Source organism: Corylus avellana, chromosome ca8, assembly GCF_901000735.1.
Source record: "Corylus avellana chromosome ca8, CavTom2PMs-1.0".
Classification (NCBI taxonomy): Eukaryota; Viridiplantae; Streptophyta; class Magnoliopsida; order Fagales; family Betulaceae; genus Corylus; species Corylus avellana.
In genome coordinates this window covers 21,568,517-21,590,455 of record NC_081548.1, presented here as the reverse complement: position 1 = coordinate 21,590,455, position 21,939 = coordinate 21,568,517, and the positions used below count along the sequence as shown (strand labels likewise).

The following is a 21,939-nucleotide window of genomic DNA, read 5'->3' as shown; positions in this document are numbered from 1 at the left end:
TTCTTCTCAAAATCAATTTCAATATTCCTACTTTTTACATCACATCAATCACTTTTTATTACTATTCAAATAAAAAAATCACTACAAAACAAATTTTTTTCATTTTTTTATACAAAACATTCTTACTTTTTTTTTTTCACATCAATTAAATCTGTTACAGTTCCAGTCTACTTCCTTTTTCAAGCCCTTTCCCAAACACACCCCAACTTTCTGATTTTATAAATGAATTTCTATGGGCTTTGGATTTTTGGAAGTTTGCAATCAAGTTTTTTTCCTTTTTTTTTTAAACAATGGGCTCCAACAGGACTGAGTCTAGCCCAGCCCATCGAAACAGCCTCAGGTTTTTTATTTCGAATTTCCAAACTTAAGTACATCCATTCATACGATAAAAAAGCCGTGTGTCCGGGCCTCGTTCTGTCGCTCTCGATTGCTAATGAATAACAGTGGTCTAGTATAGACTGTATAGTCTTTTTTTGGAGGGAAAGAATACCAGTTTTTCCAAAAAATTTCTTCTTTGAATTTTCTTTCTTTTTTATTTTCCATTGGATCCCCAGTGTTTATAACTATATACCCCAGACTGCATTTGATGGTAGGAGGAAAACAAGATCCAGAAAAATTGTAGCAGAAAAATTGTGTTCTCATGTTTGTGTCAGCTAGCTCCAGCTCCAAAAATCCAAAGGAATGAAGGAGAGGATGCATGTTGCTTCATTTAAGTTCTTGAATTTGGATCTGAGACTTCATTTTATAGCAATGTCCCAATATTGAAGTTCATTGATTTTTGTTCATGATGTTATGTTTAGCCTTTTATACGTCTTTCACTTTCCTCCTCTATTGACTTCATTATACTGATTCTTATATCAATTACATTTACTCATTAAAAAATAAATAAAAAATAATTTGCAATATTCTTAATTTCTATCATAATGCAGCGGAAGCTGTTGCGCTGGGATTCCAGCATTATGTTTTGACTCTTGGCATTACCAGTTTGATTCCAAGTCTCATTGTTCCTCAAATGGGAGGTGATGATGTAAGAATTAGGCTACAATTCCTTTAATTTTTTTTTTCTTGATTAATTTTTCTACTTAATGGATTTGAGTGAGGTGTTTTATTGTCACAGGGTGAGAAGGCAAGAGTGATACAGACCTTACTTTTCGTTTCCGGATTGAACACACTCTTGCAGTCTTTATTTGGGACCCGACTTCCAGCTGTAGTTGCAGGCTCATACTCATATGTTATACCCACAACTTCAATTGTACTAGCACGCAGATATCAAGGACTCGCAGATCCTCATGAGGTGATATCTATACATTTCTTTGGCTTTTTTGTCTTATTTATTTATTTATTTGTAATTTTGGTTCCAATTGACTGGTTTGTAATTATGCTATACTTATCCCTTTGCCTTGTGGGTGATTTTCAGAGGTTCATAGAGACTATGAGAGGGATTCAAGGTGCTCTAATTGTTGCTGCAGGTTTCCAGATGCTTATGGGGTTTCTAGGCATTTGGAGGAATGCTGTAAGGTATGTGATCCATCCATGGTTGAAAGTCTTTTCAATGGCACTCCCTTTTGGTAGAATCAATTAATTCAGAATTTAACTTGAAAGACATATTTCGATATTGGCGTTTTCGGGATGCCTATAATAACCAACAAATGGCAAGTTCTTGTCCATTTGCGGATCCTATTTCAATGGGAACTTGATGTGTCAAGATCCGCCTACAAGTCATGCTTTTACTGCTATGTCAGGAGTTACTTCATGTATTGCTTGACATAAAATAGGTAGCAGATTCGTTTCTGTCTTTTGTTGAATCTTTTTCATAGTTCGATAGATAATTTGATAAGTCAGGCCTTGTTAATTAGTTTACTTTCAAAAAATATGTTAGCTATTTCCTGATCATGGAATTCTTTAATTGCTGGATTAGGTTTCTTAGCCCCCTTTCCGTCGTTCCATATGTAACTTTTACGGGGTTTGGGCTGTATCATCTCGGTTTCCCCATGGTAAGGATTCCTAACCCTTCGTCTTTGCCCCAAGTTAATGTTGAGAAGAAGCATTGGTTTCTTTGTTTGACATGAAAAACTTTTCCTGTTTTTGTTGTTTTCCTCTGTTTTAGGTGGCAAAATGTGTTGAAGTTGGGCTTCCAGGATTACTTGTTATGGTTTTCATCTCACAGGCAAGTAACCAAGTTCTATACTTACTAAGTTAGTCTATATGCTCCGTCTTCTTAATGATTGTGTGTGTAATTTACCAATTTAAAAAACGAGAAGAAAAAAGAGATGACCCATCAAGCTGGTGAATCTACACACTGGATACTTCATTTGACCAAATAATCAAAAGAGGTGCATGTCCTTTATGTATATTATAAGTGAAAGGGGAAGATTGGTGATTCTCTCTCTTTCTTTTGTTTTTAATTTATTCGCTTCTGGCGTCCGCTTATGATTTTGCAGTATCTTCCTCAATTGCTGAAACCAGAGAAGCCAATATGGGATCGATTTGCAGTGCTTTTCTCAGTTGGAATTGCATGGTTATATGCACAACTTCTCACTTCAAGTGGTGTGTACAGCAACAAACCTGCAACGACTGAGATTAGTTGCCGCACAGATCGTACTGGACTCTTCACTGCAGCTCCTTGGTGAGATTTTTCAAACAAGCTCTAAAGTATTAAGTAATTTTTTTTTTTTTCATCTTGAATACCACAGAACTCTCTCTTCTTAATTTGATGTTTTTTTCATCAGTCAGTACCCTGAGATTGACATATGATAGCCAAAATGAATTTGGACTACATTGTTATTATATATGTTGTGTCATTACCTGCAGGATATATATTCCTTATCCGTTTCAATGGGGAAGGCCCACATTTCATGCCGGAGAAGCTTTTGCAATGATAGCCGCTTCTTTTGTTTCACTTTTTGAGGTTCACCTCTTATCCCTATAAAAAAGAAAATAGTCTGCCTCCAATTCCTCTAATTTATTTCTGAGAGCGAAATTAGTATGAAGCAAATAGTTTCACCAGAATTTCATCATTCTAAAATCAGAGACAAAGAAAGACAAAACAAAAAATCTTTCAATTTCAGCAACTGTCCCACCTTTTATTTGCAGTCTACCGGTACATTTTTCGCAACAGCAAGATATGGCAGCGCCACACCTGTGCCGCCTTCTGTCATTAGCCGTGGCGCTGGCTGGCTGGTATGTTTATGTGACATCTCGTTTACATATTGTGTTTATTTTCTTCATTTTAGACCAAAGATTTACTGCTTCATCACTTGGGAAATTTGTTTGATTTTCAGGGAATAGGAGCTTTGCTCAATGGCATGTTTGGCGCTGTTACTGGCGCTTCTGCATCAGTGTACTTATGAAGCTCAAACTTTTTATGAAATTCTTTCCTAAACAAACTATTACCTGTTATGTATCCTTATTATGTTTTGCTTCATTTGTAGGGAAAATGCTGGTCTATTGGCATTGACTAGAGTTGGAAGTCGAAGAGTCATCCAAATATCAGCAGGATTCATGCTTTTCTTCTCTGTATTTGGTATGCTTATAGCTCCTTGACTGTCATAGTTACAATTCACCTTCTTCTTAGAATGTGAACTTAGAAGAGTGGAATTTCATATAATTCACCACCAACTAATTACTGCTTATTACATTATATTTGGTATTTTCTTTTATTCGTTTCTAATCTGGGTAACCTTACATGTCCTTCACCAGGAAAATTTGGAGCAATTTTTGCCTCCATACCACTACCAATTGTAGCAGCTCTGTACTGTGTGTTCTTCGGCTATGTTTGTATGTATATCTATTTCAGATTGACTTCCCCATAATCAGGCCATCATGCTCAATGTTTTTTTTCCCTGTCAATACAAAATGAATCGTAACATGAGTTAATAATAATATATCGTTGTGTGCAGCTTCTGCCGGCTTTGGTTTTCTCCAATTCTGTAACCTGAACAGTTTCAGAACAAAATTTATCTTGGGATTTTCATTCTTCATGGGCATTTCAGTGCCACAGTACTTCAGAGAATATTATCATGGAGGTTTAAGGTCTGGACTCGTTCGCACCAGCTCTGGATGGGTGAGAGTCTTGAACAACTAAACTAGTTTTCTTCAACATCTATGTAAATGTTTCCACCATTAACATATTACATATTTCTGTTCAATAACATGCAGTTTGAAGATATAGTGATTGTCATCTTCATGTCCCATACAACGGTGGCTGCACTTGTTGCTTTGATTTTGGATTGCTCGCTCTCTCGTGAAACTGACTCCACTAGAAAAGACACTGGCTTGCATTGGTGGGAGAAGTTCAGTATATATGGTTCAGATGTTAGAACTGATGAATTCTATGGACTGCCATGCCGGCTCAATAACCTTTTCCCCGCCCTCTAAGCCATTTACTGCTACGGTTCTTGTCTTCCACTGATCACCATGAAAGAGGGAAACGAAAATGCTCTTCAAATTTTTACTTCATTCTGTACTTAATATACATTCTTAAAAGCTTTGATATATAACAGTTTGCGTGTTTAATTTTTCTTTTTTCAAGCAAGTCCTTGTGAATTTGAACATTGCAATTTTCAAGCCTCCAAAATATCAAAGTAGAAGAATTTTTAAGCACTGTATTATCTAAAAATTATTAATGGTACTTGCTTGATGAGACAGAGTGAGAGCGAGTGAGAAAAGAGAGAGAGAGAGAGAGAGAGAGAGAGAGAGAGAAGCAGTAGCAATTTCACTTAAATAGTTAAATGTTTCCATCAATTTGACAGATTTGTTGTAATTATAAGTTTATTTATGAAGAAATGCTTAAAAGGAACACATTTCATGGCTTATCACTCATTAATTTCACCATTGTCAAGGAATTGACATTACCAATTTTAGCAATTTTCGTACTATGTGAATGACAGTAAAACTTATAGAATAAAAAAAATAATTACTAATGGTTATGAAATGTAATTTCTATTCATGTGAATTATAAATTCTAACCTTCGTTGGACGAGTCGTGATTCAGAGCACACAGCGTGCTTAGCACGCCCTGTGCAAATTTTTTTTTTTTTTTTTTTGCATTAAAATATTTTAAAAAAAAAATTTCCTACACGGCGTGCGTGGCACGCCATGTGCTGTTTTACTTCACCCCGGGGCCTCGTTGGACAATCCCCAAACACAAAGGTACATACCTCATACTTGGTTTCCTTTCGGTCCATAGTTTAAAAGGAGTTATTAAAACTGCTTAAGTATGAACTCTATTTAATAAATATACAACTGTCTTAAGAGCTTCTATCGACAATGAAACGGATAAAGAATAATTACTTAATTAACTTACTCTTAATCATATTTATCAGAGTACAATTATGCATTTCAGCTACTTCATTATACTGCAACGTACATGTCGCAGTATAATGTGAACAAATGCCATGGTTTTCAAGAAGTTTAGCAAATGAGTCGGAGCATTGACCTGACCTATTACGTAGATTTATGAGTCAGGCGGGCATTCACACTGATTCCGTTTGATTCACGCTGATTCACTGGAGATTTTGTGTAAATGTCAATTTTCCTTCATTTTAGTCTCACGTCTTCAACGGCTCTGCCATGTTTGTCTTCTTCTTTGTTTTTTTCGGGAAAAGACCCTTAAATGCCTTCCTAGACGTGCTATACATTTTCCTATAGTCTTTCTCTCAACGTCATAGTTTCTCACCTGGGCCACACACGTATGCACCTAAGGTTCATGTGATTTTGCTTGGCAATTTCCCGTAGAACGTTACATCAAGAAACGAGTGGTAAGCTTCTTAATATTTTTGGTTTTAACTGAAATTTCCCTGAAAGAGTTGTGTCAAGAAAACGCGTCTTAAATTAAAGGGATTTCTACTCAAGTTGATCCTGAAAGTGAAAGCATGGTTAACATGTATACATATACTTTATGCTTGCTTTCTTGGTAATCATATTCATCTCATCTTCTTGTGATCAATTTGGTTCAAGAGCTTACCAAGAAAAGAGATGAGCCCTCCTACCATTCGGGTAGTTGATGATGTGAATGGCACTTTTATCTTTGAAGAGTCTCCACCATCTGACGATTACCTCTAAAGTTTCAATGATGGGCTTAAATGGGCAACAGTCGCTTCACTTAGTAAGCTGCGGGAAATGTTAATTTGAATCCTTATTTTAAGGACATCTCTTGTTGGTTTCTGTTTCTTGTTTATTCATTCAGTTTATGCCGCAATGACCATTTTTATTTCCTTTTTTGACACTGACAAATATGTTGGTCCAAAGTTGAGTTTCAAATTTTGAAGGCATAATTGATTATCTTTTCCTCCATTTTTCAGTTTCAGGTGTGGTAATTACCGTTGCAATTGTAGCCATAGCATATGCCATAATTGATTGCTTGAAAAAGGCAGGGACTGCAATTCCAGGTTGCGCCAGGATAGCCACAGGAGACACAGGTAAAGCTTCAAATTCACATCTATCATCCAATGATATTAAAAAAGCAGAAACATCTCCTCTCCCAGTCCTTGGGGACTCACAAGTTGAGCATGCAACGATGGAGAGATTCCTCAGCAACATGGCAAGAGAGAAGCCCATCAGGTTCTCACCCCAGCAACTTGCAGGATTCACAGAAAATTACTCCACCATATTGGGTTCAGGTGGTTTTGGTGTAGTCTTCAAAGGCCAATTCCCAAATGGAGCACAAGTGGCTGTCAAAGTGCTTAATGGTGAGTTGAATAAGCAGGTTGACGAGCAGTTCATGGCAGAAGTTAGCACCATGGGAAGAACTTACCATATCAACTTGGTTAGACTCTATGGCTTCTGCTTCGACCCCACAATAAGAGCACTTGTTTAGGAGTGCATGGACAATGGTTCCCTAGACAAGTTCCTTTTCAGCAACAACCAAGAGATGGAGTGGTAGAAGCTTCATGACATCGCAATTGGAACGGCAAAAGGAATAGCTTATCTGCATGAGGAATGCCAAGAAAGAATCATTCACTACGATATAAAGCCTGCAAATGTACTTCTTGACAAAAATTGGAATCCGAAAGTGGCAGATTTTGGGCTAGCGAAGCTTTGCAACAGGGGAAGCAGTCACTTACTACTAACAAAAGGCAGAGGGACACCAGGATATGCTGCCCCGGAGCTATGGAAGCCTTATCCTGTGACTCACAAGTGCGATGTTTACAGCTTTGGAATGCTGCTCTTTGAAATTGTCGGGAGGAGAAGAAATTTTGATGATAATCAAAACGAGTCACTACAATGGCTTCCAAGATGGACGTGGGACATGTTTGTGAGCAATGAATTAGACGTTATGGTGTCGCTTTGCGGGATTGAAGAGACGAACCGAGAGAAGGCAGAGAGGATGACAATGGTGGCTCTGTGGTGCGTCCAATATGACAGACCTCTCATGAGCACTGTGGTGAAGATGTTGGAGAGAAGCATGGACATTACTCCGCCGCCTTTTCCTTTCGAACAACTGGTATCTCCTGGACCAACTATGAACCTGCATAATGGAACCCATGAGGATTCCGATACTTCATCATCATGGGCAAACACTATTGAGGAATCCAGTTCTAAACCTATGCATACAGCCTTAGAGATTGAATTAGCTGCTTAGATCAGTAGATTCTGAATTGATTGTATATCTATCTATATGCGTATACTTAACATTCTTCACTATTGTTTGCACGCATCAATCGAGAGAACTACTTGACTTGACCACTCAGTATGTTATTTTTTTTGGCTTATCAGTAAGATAATACTCAAAGGGTGATTTTTCTTCAGTTTTTCTACGTATTTGTGTATTGCTACCTATCGAATACATATGGCAGTGCTTTGTATTTATAACTATGTTTGGCTTATCACTTCACAAGATAGATACATTCGAATTCAAATATTACAACTGGAGATTAAGTTTGAGTTGTTGAGCTTTCCTTGATCCTTGTCATTATCCGGACGTCGTTGCTTCTGATCAGCATTATCACTATGCAATCCAATATGCCGATCGGCATAGGTGGCCTAATGTTGAGGTTGAATTTTAGTAAGTTGAACTGTTGGGAGACAAGGGGCTTTGTAATTATATCAGCAAGTTGATCCTTGCTAGATAAGAACCTAACATCCAGTGATTATGCTGCAACACGATCTCGTACCAAGAATTCCATGTGAAGTATGTCCAATATTGTCACAATGCAAAATAGGTGGCCAAGCTCACCCAGAAGAGATTGCAGCCATATTAATTCAACTGAGGCATTTGCCAATGCCTTGTACTTTGACTCTGTACTGGAACGAGACACGGTTGGTTGTTCCTTTGTGCTCCAAGCAAAAATAATTTTTCCAAGAAAAACACAATAACCAGATGTGGAGCGTCTGTCATGAGGGGATTCTGCCCAATTTGAGTCAGGGAAATGCAAGAAGCTGTTGTGATCAAATATACACTTCAAGTAACGCTGGATGCGTTCACGGGGATCTTACATAAATTGTGAGACTTTGTTTAATGAAGTAGCAATGCCAGGGCGTGTTAAAGACGAGTATTGAAGAGAACCAACCGTGCTTCGATACATAGTGGGATTAGATAATTATGTGCGCGTGGGCCTATATATCCATGTTGGTGCGTGGTCACACGAGGTGGGTTGCTTCGGTTGAGCCTCAACGGGCTGATCAAGCTGGAACGCCAAGTGTAGTGTGCATCAGGCGTGGGTTGAGGCTGTTCAATCAACGAATGGGTGGTTACAAAGTAGGATTCTAACGGCACCTATACAACATTTAGGTGAGTTCTAGACCTTCTCTTTGTGTTTCAGGTTTTCTTTTCTGTTTTTTTGTTCTTTTTCTAGTAACTGTATTCTTCTGCTACTTCAGTAGACAACTTATGATTAGTTGTGAAATGCAAATATGTTGTGTAGCTAAGACATGATGGGTTGAAGTTTCTGTATTTTGTGGTGCAGTTTGATAGCAATTGATTTTGAAATTTGTTGTTGAGTTGGGTTGATTTTGTGTGAAAATCCTGTGGAAATGTGCTTATGGATACTAAGGGGTTGAGGAAATTGGCATATTTTGGGGGAGGCTGCTTAAAGGGTTCTTGTCGGGTTTTGGGATTCTTGGGGGTTTGGCCTTTTGTTTTGTAATGTGGCTCACAAATGAAGTGTTGGAGGGATATGCAAATCTTTGTGAAATCTTTGCAACAGTTTCATTGTTCACCAGATCAGACATGGTGATGTACACTGCAGTCCAGTTTTTTAGGGAAATAATAATAATAATTACGGTTTCTGGGTTTTCATTAGCTTTCTTTGGAGCTCCCTTCTTTGTGAAAAGAAAGTGATTTGAAGCTGATTTAAGCTTGGAAGTAATTTTGTTGTCTTGGTACTGTATCACTGATGGGATTTGAGTTTTGAAGGTTTATTACTTATCAGATTCTGGCTTAAAAGACTTTAGGGTTTTATATGCTGGTAATATGTATTAGAAAAATTTTGACATCAGGATCTCACATTTGGGATAAAAGGGTGGTTTTATCTAATATCTACTTTTGGTACCAGAAAAAGATTTGGAGGATAAGCCCATGCCCGCAGCTGAGGAACCAAAGAATGAGAATGATGATGATGGTTTTATCATGAATGAGGTGAATGATGAAGGGTTGAGCTTGTTTTGAAGTTTTGTTGGTTTTGTTTTATGGGTTCTGTTTATTGGGTAGGGTGAGTCCATTTGATTGATGAAATTCTATATTGGGAAGAGGATTTGGTATATGTGTGGTTGACTCTAAACTGAATGATTGATTGTTAAATAGGCACTAATACACAAACACAATTGATTATATTATATGGTATCAGAGCTTCAAATCGACTAAAGTCGTTTGATCCAAATGGCTACATTTTCTGCCTCATCATCCTCACCTACCTCTACTACCACCACGCCTCTCCACAACATTACTCACCGTATCAATCACAAATTAACCCGAGAAACATTACACAGTACATCAATGCGTGTAAACAATAATGAAGAATGTTAGGTGTCCGCATACAGATAGATAGATAGATAGATATACAACAATCAATGAATTTGGAGTCTAAAGATCTAAGAAGCCAGTTCAATCTCTAAGGCGTTATGCATAGATTTGACATTTGATTTCTCAAGAGTGTTTGTCCATGATGATGAAGTATCGGAATCCTCATGAGTTCCGTTATGCAGGTTCATAGTTGGTCCAGGAGATACAAGTTGTTCAAAAGGAAAAGGCGGTGGAGTAATATCCATGCTTCTCTCCAACATCTTCACCACAGTGCTCATGAGAGGTCTGTCATCTGCTGAATATTGAACGCACCACAGAGCCACCATTGCCATCCTCTCTGCCTTCTCTCGGTTCTTCTCTTCAATCCCGCATAGCGACACCATAACGGCTAATTCATTATTCGCAAACATGTCCCACGTCCATCTTGGAAGCCATTGTCGTGACTCGTTCTGATTATCATCAAAATTTCTTCTCCTCCCGACAATTTCGAAGAGCAGCATTCCAAAGCTGTAAACATCGCACTTGTGAGTCACAGGATAAGGCTTCCATAGCTCCGGGGCAGCATATCCCGGTGTCCCTCTGCCTTTTGTTAGTAGTAAGTTACTGTTTCCTCTATTGCAAAGCTTTGCTAGACCAAAATCCGCAACTTTCGGATTCCAATTTTTGTCAAGAAGTACATTTGCTGGCTTTATATCGTAGTGAATGATTCTTTCTTGGCATTCCTCATGCAGATAAGCTATTCCTTTTGCCGTTCCAATTGCAATGTCATGAAGCTTCTCCCACTCCATCTCTTGATTAGTGCTGAAAAGGAACTTGTCTAGGGATCCATTGTCCATGCACTCGTAAACAAGTGCTCTTATTGTGGGGTCGAAGCAGAAGCCATAGAGTCTAACCAAGTTGACATGGTAAGTTCTTCCCATGGTGCTAACTTCTGCCATGAACTGCTCTTCAACCTGCTTATTCAACTCACCATTAAGCACTTTGACAGCCACTTGTGCTCCATTTGGGAATTGGCCTTTGAAGACTACACCAAAACCACCTGAACCCAATATGGTGGAGTAATTTTCTGTGAATCCTGCAAGTTGCTGGGGTGAGAACCTGATGGGCTTCTCTCTTGCCATGTTGCTGAGGAATCTCTCCATCGTTGCATGCTCAACTTGTGAGTCCCGAAGTACTGGGAGAGGGGGTGTTTCTGCTTTTTCAATATCAATGGATGATAGATGTGAATTTGAAGCTTTATCTGTGTCTTTTGTGGCTATCCTGGCATAACCTGGAATTGCAGTCCCTGCCTTTTTCAAGCAATCAATTATGGCATATGCTATGGCTACAATTGCAGCAACCATCACCACACCTGAAACTGAAAAATGGAGGAAAAGATAATTAATTATATGCCTTCAAAAATTGAAACTCAAACTTTGGACCAACTGATTTGTCGGTTAAGAACTAGAAACAGAAACCAACAAGAGATGTCCTTAATTAATAAGGATTAATCAAACATTTCTAGCAGCTTACCAAGTGAAGCTAGGGTTGCCCATTTCATGGTGGAACTAACCCCATCGTTGAAATTTTTGAAGGTCTGATCAAAATCGTCAGATGGTGGAGACTGCCCAAAGACATAATTGCCGTTGGCATCCGTAACAAATTGAAAGGTAGAAGGGCTCATCACTTTTCTTGGTAAGCTCTTGAACCAAATTCACAACAAGATCAGCGTTTAACCATGCATTTATTTGCTTACAGGATGGACTTTGACCAAAAATTCAATTCGATTTCTCATTAGAATTTCAAGGAGCTAGACGCGTTTTCTTGGCACAGCTCTTGTGACCAAAAATATGAAGAAGTCCTATATCACACGTATCTTTGATTAACGTTCTACAGGAAGTTTCCAAGCAAAACCTTGACTTGAAACCATATGACTTTGTCAAATTAAAATGGGAGTTTCCATCAAGCCTATGTTGCTGTGTCTACAATTTTCAATGACAATGACAAGGTTTATAAAACATCTGTGAAAAAATATTTTCTGAGAGTTTCATTTTCGCCTCCTTTTTCTTTTTTTTTTCTTTTTTTTTTGTTTTTTTTAATACCAAAAGGGAAATATGCTATGAGCCTATGAGGCTCTTCCACTCAGCAATTTATTTCTTTATTGGTTTTTTCCAATGATCCGGACCAAAAGAAAATCATTAAAAAAAAAAAAAAAAAACTCAAGTATCAATAGAATTATAGACAATTTGCATATTATCCTTTAATCTCACTTTTTCAGGTTGATTTGGCAATGATCATCAATCTTTGTTAAAATAATATTAAAAAAAAAAAAAAAGATTTGATAAGTAAAATCACACCAACCCAATAAAATAATAGTTGAATGAAAGTATAATGTAGAGCATTTTTTAAAAATAATTTCCACTGCCACCTCGTGATAGAGAACAATTATTTTTTCAGTTTTAAAACTCTCACTAACATTTGAAGCAAGTGATTTTGTCATAAACCCAAGAGGAGGATTCCGATAATTTGCCAGTTGCCACAGATATCGTAACCCTCCCCAGGGACTTGCCTGAAATTCCACATTCGCACTTTCTCCTCTTGTAATTTATGGAATATATCAATAATGACCTTTATCAAACCGCCAGAATGAGTTCGACCATTTTTGCCAACGCAATTGCCAATTCGGGACGTGTTTCAAAGTCTCTGTCCAGTGTCCACCCCAACATTGGATATTTCGCCCTTTTCTTCCAAAGATAACCACCACCATGACCATCTTTCATTTACCACCTTATCAGAGTGTCGTCTGGAGGAATTGGTTCTTCGCTTTTCTCGGGATAATTTTCTTTACCAGGAAATTCTCTGGGAAATAAAATATCACCGAGAAAGTTTTGGTCGTCGTCGTTATTATCGAGACTTTGCTCGGCGGGTTCCTTTGAAGAGACTATTCTGGGTTTTGCTCTTTGGAGGTGGGTTTTGCAATTTGTGGTATGTCTATGTTATCAGAATTTTTCTCAATATATTTTTCAATGGCATTGGTAGTGACAGAGCTTTTGATAATGTGATATCAGGCTTCACAGAATTTCTGGCTTAACGATGTAAATGATTTAGCTTTCTAGAAAGCCTTCAATGGTTATGAGTATTCAATTTACTTGGTGTCTTTTTTTTTTCCCAAACATGATTGTTGAAGCCCCTCAAAGCTTATGATTAGCAGTTGAAAGTTCTAATTTATCCCCTTTCAAATGTGAATTAGTCTTGTTATGTTCCTTGTATATTGGAGTTTGGTTGGTGGAACTGGATTATTATGCCGTACCATCCAATGACAAATACATTATGGACTCGGAATAACTTTGATTATTTGTGACAAGTTGAATTGCTGTAAGGATATGACTAGTTCAATATACTTGCTATCATTATAGAGGAGAAGCCATGATCTTCATTTAAAATACTAGACATCTAACGTTAGAACTTAAGAATTTGTGTTCGGTTTTATATTTGTGTTGGAAAATTCAAGTGTCAAAATAAGGGGGTTTTGGGTTGTATTTAGTAGTACTTGAGTTAGGGTTGAGTATGGTTCAAGAATTCAAGTTTATGAATGCAGTCTACTACTTCCATTCTTTTGATTCCGACATCAGATGAAGGCAAGATTGTTAGCATTAGAAAGTTGATTCAAAGGGCTACAATTTTGTATTTCATGAAATTTTTCCAATTTCATTATTTACTAGGTTAAAACAGGTTATCAACAGAAGTCTGAAAATCTGTTACATAAAGTATGATCGATGATGGATCGATCGAGGTTGCGACAAACAGTTTCTATGCACACCTTGCTTACCATATTAAACTCAGGTTTTACACTACTTATTTAAGGCCTGCTTTGCATGATTTTCAAGAGGGAGAGGCAACCATTCAGAATACTTTGGAAAGAGAAACTAAACTTCTTTGAGCCTAAACAGACATTCCAAGCCTCTCTATTGTTTGTTACCATTAAATCACAAAAAAAAACCTTCAGTCACCAGAGTTCTGGGTTGCTGCAAGTGAATTCATTCATGAATTAGGAGATTCTGTATAAGAAGGCAAGAGGTTTTTGAGCCACTATGGTAGGAGACAAACTGGTCGTTTGCTAGGGTTGCAAGCCTGTGTCTAGACTACAAAGGTTTTGTGAGCATGGATTGGTTGTAACAAACATTTCTTCTATTGTAGAATTCCTTTGGGTTTGGCTGGTCCCCAAAGTGGTTTTTCTTTTCAAGAGTTTTTCAAAAGTTTCCACTTCGTTACCAAAATTCTTTGTATTGGTTTGCTTTATACTTTCTTGGATCTTGGTAATTATAATTGTGGTGTTTGAATTGAAAATTGATAATATTGATTACACCACTTTGTTGACACAGATTTTCATTATCCTTTGTTTAGTTTCCCATGTTGCTGCAAGGCATTTCTGTAGAAAATTAGGAAATTTATTATTAATCTAACCTTTTCCCATCTGTAAAATGGTCTCAGAGCAAACACTCGAGATCAGCTTATATGACAGATAACACAGGCCATTGACATTAACTTAATGTGCTTGGCACCTTGCTACAGGCAGTCAGCTCGGCTTGTAGATTTTTTATGAGATGAAAGCAAGGATAAGTTCTATAGTAATCAAATGATAATAGTTATAATATAAAATAAGGGGTTAATAACTTAATATGCATATGGTGAAGCATTTTTCATCTTTCAGAACAGTACCTGTGAAGAATCTGTGGAGTCAATATCTAACAGTACCTGAGTTTGTAGATATAACTTGTATATGTAGGAAAGAACATGAGATCGGCTTCATTTGCTGGCTATTTTCTTGTGTGACTGTTTGATAATGTTCCTCATTGCTTCTTCTAGGTTGCAGAGATGCTAGGTGACAGCCATGATATATTTGATTGCGAGGGTGGGAATAGCGTCTGTTTCCATAAAGGTAAGGGAAAGAGACTGTGGAAGAAAGTCAAATATCAGCTTATTGGGTACCACTCATTGCCAGGGTATTTAAGGGATAATGAGTTTATTCTGGGTTATTACCGATCTGAGTGGCCACTGAAGCAGTCGTTCCTCAGCATCTTCTCCATTCATAATGAAACACTTAATGTCTGGACGTGAGTACTTTATCCCTTAAAATGTAAAAGCTTTTAATAGTTTAATGCCTATTATGTTTTAACTGAAATGTTTTTTTATTGCTGATGCTGCACTTCTCTATTCAAGGTTACATTTTGATATTTGATGGGTGTTGTATGAAAAAATTAGCAGATGCGTAAATATATTGTATTCTTTTCTTTTAATCTTATATTCTTTGAAACTTTTATTTTTCTCCTTCATGTTTGTTTTTACTTGGCTTTTCTACATCAAGTATTCTTTGTTAAGAATCTGATAAAATCTTTCAAATTTATCATATGGAAGGAATTGAAATGATCTAAGGAATCAACTACATCTGATGATTTTTTCCATTTAATATGTTTTTATTAATTTGGTTTCTTAAGGCAGTTCTTGATGAAGGTCTAAGTATTTTATACTGATAATTGGATTAGGGTTTTTTTTTTCCTCTTACTTTCTGGGTCCTTTTCTTGATGTAAAAGAACTTCTATCCTTTCTTTTTTCTAATACTTTTCCTCAATTTCTCTACAATGTCCAATATTGATGTGTTGTCTATACTTTTAGTACCTTATCTTGATGCTCAGAAAAGAGCAAACAAAGAAAACAAACATATCTAGTATTAGTCTCAAGCGTTACTGACATTTGTTTCAGGCATTTGATTGGGTTCTTCCTTTTCCTCTGCCTGACCATATACACAGCAATGAAATCCCCAGCTGTCATGGATCTCAATTCCCTCCAACGTTTGTCTGACATGGTCAAAGGAGCTGATTTGCACGAGATTCATTCTGAACTGTTGAAGTGCCTTCCTCCACTACCTAAGATGCCTGGTTTTCATAAATTAAAGGATGAATTACGGACATCTTTTCCTTCTATGGATTTTCTCTCCTCACTTTCAGATTGGCATATTGTGCAACTCCTCACCAAGTGCTTGCCTGATCAGTTCCCCCAGGTGTATTATTTCTCTTTTTTTCTTCTTCTTTTTCTTTTTCCCTATAAATGTAGTTTTAAGTGGTTGACTGAAGGAAGTAGATAATGTGGGAGGTTTGCTAGAAGAAACTTGAAAGGTTCTCGGACTCAGCAAATTCATATCTGACATTAAGAAACTGAAATGTTAGAAACTTACTTTTACATACAAAGTTGACTGGTTATTTGCTTATTAGATAAAAAAAGTTTTGTACTTCTTGTACTGTTAAGCTTACTATAATGGTATTTTGGGGTGAGAAGAGAAGTCAACTCCATGGTGACTGCTTTTACTTCTTGTATTATTTTAGTCATTTCCAGTCATTTACCAAGTCCTCTTTCTGCTACTACTAATTGTTTCTGGTATGTTCACTAAATTGTGTTGTACAGATATTTGTTTTCTGTAAGAATAGCATAAGAAAGAATTATCCAAATGGAATTCTGAGGGTAGAAGAGTGCTTAATTGCATGGTGATGGTTATATAATAGAGTTGTTGTCTTATTAGGCCATTTACTAAGACCTCTTTGTGCTGGTATAACGCACAGGCATGGTCAGTAATGTGGTTGACTATCTCTTTTCTTTTCAAGTCAGCCTGTGCTTGCGGTTCTTTTTCTTTCCCTGTTCTTTCAACAAGTTAAAGGCTAAAGAATTTGTAGCTAATTATTTCTGTGGCTTCTAATTATGATTATTCATTGTCAGCATTTATGGGCATTTTACTTTGTTGCTTCTCAGCAGTATTGTGTTTAATTTGATTATCCTTGCATACTAATTTGGAGTTCTATTGTTTTATTCTTCTCCAATTGCTTTTAGAACCACCAGTTGATCATAAGAGACAATATATTCATAAAAAAAAAAAAAAAAAAAAAATAGTAGCAGAAGACTTGAGCAAATAGATTAGTTGAGGGTTGTTTTGCATTGGTATTTTAGTTTGTTAAGCAATGGGTGAAAATTCCGATCCCTCTTGTGAGCTCATGCACATGATTTTGAAGTTTTTATCCTAAAGTACATTTTGATTAATTGTTTGTGTTCCTTAGTTGAAGGTTCTGGTAGTACAATGTCAAATATCTAGCTCACTGTTAGCTTGCTAGTAATGCCTTTACTTGTTTCATTATTGCAGCATGGTGTGAAAGATGATGTGGAGAACATGGTGGCACCCCTTATGATCCAGCCAATCACAAGGTGGCCCATTTTCACCTTCTTCTGTGGAGCTATGTTCTGCTTGCTAGCCAGCAGCATGTGTCATCTCCTCTCTTGTCACTCAGAATACCTTTCTTGCATAATGCTCAGACTTGACTATGCAGGCATTTCAGCACTGATTGCAACTTCCTTTTACCCTCCTGTCTACTACTCCTTTATCTGCGACCCCTTCTTCTGCAACCTCTATTTGAGCATCATAACAATCTTAGCTCTTGCCACAATTACTTTCTCTTTCGTCCCAGCTTTCCAAAAACCCAACTTCCGGGGCTACCGAGCTTCCCTCTTCTTTGGAATGGGCATGTCAGGTGTGGCACCTATAGTTCACAAGCTAATATTGTACAAGCATCAGCCGGAGGCCCTCCAGACTACTGGTTACGAGATATTAATGGGGGTTTTATATGGATTAGGAGCGTTGATTTACGCGACAAGGATACCGGAGCGATGGAAACCCGGCAAGTTTGATATTGCAGGCCATAGTCACCAGCTTTTTCATGTCTTGGTTGTGGCAGGGGCCTACACACACTATCAGGCTGGTCTGGTCTACCTCAGATGGCGGGACTTGAGAAGTTGTTAAGAGTTAACCCTCGGGTACTGATAGGTGATGGGTCTTATGTTGGGTGTCTTCACTCTGAATTGGTTATAAGATTGTTCTTGCTGATAGACCTCATGATTGAATGAAGTTGTCAGGTGGTTGGGATCTCCAATCACTCACCATACGCTATAGAAACTAATTTGTTATAAAGTGCATGGCCCTCCCATATTTTAGTACAAAATTAACGTAAGGACATGCCCAACACCACAATATGGAAACTCTTGATTGGCATGGTGCAAGTATCAGCCAAATAGGCACTTGCCAAAGCCGTCATGGCACTAACTCACGGTGGTTGAGCTTTTTTATTTATTTTTTAAACAATGATTGATGTTGGTTGAGAGATTGTCATATTAGTATTTTGAGATGGCCGTGAGATAAAAATATGGCTTTTAGTATTACTGATATAGCAGAATTTGCTTTTGAGTGAATTAAACCCGTGAGATACAACACAAACTTTACTAGCGATGCATAGTCGGGCATCTGCGATCCACAGCAGATGAACAAGAGATGTTTAAAAAAAACATGTCTCATTCTAGTGAGATTACTGTTCTTTATCAACAAGAATGCATAAAGTTTAGGATTGTTGAAAGAGTTTACACGCAGTGGGTTACATAAACCTATGTCGTATTCTATCAGTTTTTTTTTTTTTTTTACATGTCCACACAAGAGGGAGATTTGAACTAGTGATTTTCGCTTTATTAGGCATAGTCTCAGTCGATTGAACTATCTCTTGGAGACATATTCTATCAGTTTTTTAAGTTGTCATGATTGATTATAGATTCTGTATGTACATTATTGTAGAAATTGTGGTCCTGGATATCCGCACAAAATGGCTTGCCAATTTGCAAATGATTGTTGCTAGTGACAAGGGGTTAGAGCAGCTGGCTGTTGAACAACCAGCTTGGCCCTTGATAGTTGATAGCAATTTTGTTGAGTGACTTTCACCCATCACCTCTTGGGCCCATTGTAAAAGAAAACTAATGTGGTAGCCAACTTTTTCCCTTAACAGGGTAAAAATAGGTTTACTGGAAGATAGAGTTATTGAAAAAGCTTTGTGACCAACGAGACTGATAGAGAAGCGTGATGTTATGACTAAACTTTCCTGAACTTACGTGGTACTTTTAGATTGTTATTATCTGTAGGAGCTTTCGCGGAGAGGTCTCGAGAAGATTCGTATTATTAGACTGGATGAGATTGAAGTCAAAATGGAGATTTGTTAAGTGACATTCAAAAAATCTCCTCATGGGCCCCATTGTAAAAGAAACCAATGTGGTAGACAACTTTTTCCACAATGAGAGAGAAAAAGAGGCAAACATAGCCCACATTTTTCCAACAAAAGAAAAGTTCATGCTCTTGTTTTAAAGAATCTCTTTGTATGAGAACGAGGCTTTAACTCTTTTTTACTCCATATTTGATTAATCAATTTCTTCATAATCATCTTCGCCCATAAACATACCAAATTAAATATTACTTATGTGATAAGATGCAATATTACTTATGACGCTCCAAAATCCCCTGCAGCTTATGAAACCTATTTGCCAGCCAGAAGATCAAAAAAAACGTAAGCAAATAAAACCTAGAGCAGTAACTTTTAAAAAACAACAACAGCAACAACTCAAAAGGTACAAAATATACTGTCCGGCTTTGATGCGTTTTATCTTCCTGTTAACATCGGATATGGCTTCACATTTCGTACAAATTGTTGTCTGTGTACAAAATCAAAATATGGTCAGCAGATGAAAAGGGTGGATAGGTTTCGACCGACATGCAGTGATGGCATTTTGTCGTGCTGCCCTCTTCATGTTAAACTTGCATTAATAAATAACTTTACATTATTATTATTACAATCGCACTTCATTTATTACTACTTCCTATTATGCTATTCTAGCTGCTGCCCTCCTTTATTTGTCCTCATCCCCCCCATAATACAAGTCATATTAGTTACTGGATCAACACACCCAATGCCTTAATGGTTTTTCTCACTTCTTTTCCTTTTATTTCCTTTGTAAAAATTAAGAGCAGGAAAGACCGGTCCTAACCCTCTTGAACTTCAACGTGTTTTCTAAACAAATTTTTTAGGAAAAACTTCACAAAATTTCTTGAACTTTATCGTGTTTTGAAACTACCCTTTTAAAGTTCAAAACCTTTTTAATTTAGGATATTAAACTTTTAATTTTTTACAATGTCTCCCGTCAGTATAAGTTTTCTGTTAAATCATGTAAAAAATCTCAATATACCTTTTCTTAAAAAAAATAATAATTAAAAAAAAAAGTATTTTGGAAATTTTAACAAACCCGAAATTAAAAGGTTTTGAACTTTAGAAGATAATTTCAAAACAAGTTGAATTTTAAGAAGATTTTATGAAGTTTTTCAAATATTTTATAAATTAATGTTACAGTTCAAGTGACCGTTACCACATTAACTGCTAAACAATTAAATTTACCGATAGTTAAATTAATTAAGAGTACAATCGATCCTAATTGATGCCTCGATCATGAAGGAAAAAGAAATCATCATCTTTGCTGTGAATCATGATTAAAAGAATCAGCTCACTTCCAAATATGTTTATCTTTTTGAAACCGACGAAGCTGCACTCTATAATTAATGGACGGTCATTTTGAGAGTGACACTCGAATTTGTCATTCTTGAGTCTACCTCAACCTGCCAATATCTCCCGTAGATTGCTCAGACTTTGAACTCTAGTGGACTGACAACCAGTCAAAATCAAACGTTCTTGTTGTTAAAGGCTGAAGTGACCAAAACGCACCATATCTAAATTCAACCACAATCTTATATTTAACTGAGAAATTATACATAAATTCATACTTTTTTACGTGACAGTAAACGTTTAATTTAGAATTTGAAAGTTTTTTTTTCTCAAGTGCGAGCTCTCTTTCTCATATTAATTCGTCTCTCCAGCAATTTAGAAAGTATGTTATAAAAAAATAAAAAAGATTTGTTCTACTACTTATTTGGACAGTACGAGCTCTCTCTCTCTCTCTCTCATATTCAGCTTGATCTTCAGTAATTTAGAAAGCATGTTATGAACAAAAAATACGACTTGTTTAATTGCGTACTTATTCGGACAGATGGATTTTATGTCAGCTCTCTCACTTGTACTTTATTATTTAAATTACTGACAATTAAGACCGAAAATTATAAGATATCCTTATCCACCGTCCCTTTCTCTAGAACTTGGGACATGGAGGCATTTAATGCACATGGCACATATATTATTGTGGTGCATGGCTTTCAAAGTTCATGAGGGCCTCAAAGATCCACGTAGCTTAAAAGGACCAATTTCAACCCTTTAACATTAATTTGTACGTATATGCACCAAATGTTTCAATGTCAATAGTCTTGTTGCTTCTTCTCAATTATTCAAGCAATCAAACTAGTAGGACAAAGAGGTACAAATAAATGAGAATCCATGGCCTTTTTGTAAGCATTCTTCTTTTTTCTTTGGAAAGCAGGAAAGATTAATTAGTTGATAAGGACTTGCATTGTTTGTCTTAGCCAATGAGGAAGAAAAAAAGTTTAACATGTCTCCAAAGGAGGGGGAGATTCGTGGGAGGGTTTGAAATTTCAGAGGGAGTGGGGGTGTGGTGGCAACTGGCAATGTTTGACCTTAGGGTTGTTGGGGACCAGGTTAGCATGATCATGGAGCAGGGAAAGCCCATACTATACTGGTTATATTTTGAAAGGAGACGCCAAATGGGACCCTGCAAGATTTATTCTACTACAAATAACTTAAATAAAAAAATGTTTTTGAAAGAAAAACAGTAGATTAACAAATCAATAATTAAACGCGGCCAAAAATATTATTTTGTCGTTATCAATTATCGAAAGCTGTGATAATAAAGTAAAGTTACAAGTCTCGCGCCGACTCTACCTACCCACTATCAAAGGTTTTATTTTTCTCAAAAAGAAAAAATAGAAGGAGAGTTGAGGTGGTCGGCCACCCTCAAATTAGGCAGAGGGGTTCGCCAAACCACCCACTCCTAAGAGCCGGCAGTTCACATCCTCAAATTTTTCTTTTATTGGAATTAAAAACTGGGGCGTGATAGGTTTTTTTTTTTTCTTCTTTTGTTTTTATTTGTTTTATAATTTGTTTTTTTTGTTTTTTTTTTTTAAGATAAAT

General features: G+C 36.9%; 3 protein-coding genes and 1 pseudogene across 4 annotated transcripts in view; 3 read left to right on the top strand and 1 right to left on the bottom strand.

Moving 5' to 3' along the window:
- Window positions 1-4,445, top strand: part of LOC132191033 (putative nucleobase-ascorbate transporter 10) — a 6,308-nt gene extending 1,863 nt beyond the window's left edge. The window contains exons 2-14 of the mRNA XM_059606052.1: window positions 930-1,027; window positions 1,118-1,294; window positions 1,418-1,518; window positions 1,919-1,994; window positions 2,108-2,167; window positions 2,442-2,626; window positions 2,812-2,908; window positions 3,094-3,180; window positions 3,282-3,340; window positions 3,432-3,523; window positions 3,700-3,777; window positions 3,900-4,063; window positions 4,159-4,445. Of these exons, the coding sequence (XP_059462035.1) occupies window positions 930-1,027; window positions 1,118-1,294; window positions 1,418-1,518; window positions 1,919-1,994; window positions 2,108-2,167; window positions 2,442-2,626; window positions 2,812-2,908; window positions 3,094-3,180; window positions 3,282-3,340; window positions 3,432-3,523; window positions 3,700-3,777; window positions 3,900-4,063; window positions 4,159-4,377 (1,493 nt within the window). The 3' untranslated portion in view covers window positions 4,378-4,445. The remainder of the gene's footprint in view (window positions 1-929; window positions 1,028-1,117; window positions 1,295-1,417; window positions 1,519-1,918; window positions 1,995-2,107; window positions 2,168-2,441; window positions 2,627-2,811; window positions 2,909-3,093; window positions 3,181-3,281; window positions 3,341-3,431; window positions 3,524-3,699; window positions 3,778-3,899; window positions 4,064-4,158) is intronic.
- Window positions 4,446-6,040: 1,595 nt separating this feature from the next.
- LOC132190587 (rust resistance kinase Lr10-like) lies at window positions 6,041-7,729 on the top strand (annotated as a pseudogene).
- Window positions 7,730-9,851: 2,122 nt separating this feature from the next.
- On the bottom strand, window positions 9,852-11,751 carry LOC132190313 (rust resistance kinase Lr10-like). Its single transcript, XM_059605265.1, has 2 exons — window positions 11,474-11,751; window positions 9,852-11,318 (listed from the first exon to the last, which is right to left on the bottom strand). Exons 1-2 carry the CDS (start codon window positions 11,622-11,624, stop codon window positions 10,030-10,032), a joined length of 1,440 nt encoding a protein of 479 aa, XP_059461248.1. The 5' UTR covers window positions 11,625-11,751; the 3' UTR covers window positions 9,852-10,029.
- A 686-nt stretch (window positions 11,752-12,437) lies between these two features.
- On the top strand, window positions 12,438-18,136 carry LOC132190611 (heptahelical transmembrane protein 4-like). 2 transcript variants are annotated; one of them, XM_059605650.1, is made up of 4 exons: window positions 12,438-12,925; window positions 14,807-15,054; window positions 15,701-15,998; window positions 17,127-18,136. In XM_059605650.1, exons 2-4 carry the CDS (start codon window positions 14,816-14,818, stop codon window positions 17,778-17,780), a joined length of 1,191 nt encoding a protein of 396 aa, XP_059461633.1. In that variant the 5' UTR covers window positions 12,438-12,925; window positions 14,807-14,815; the 3' UTR covers window positions 17,781-18,136. The 2 variants fall into 2 exon arrangements, with proteins under 2 accessions (XP_059461633.1, XP_059461632.1); XM_059605649.1 differs by having other exon boundaries at window positions 12,439-12,906.
- Window positions 18,137-21,939: the final 3,803 nt, after the last annotated feature.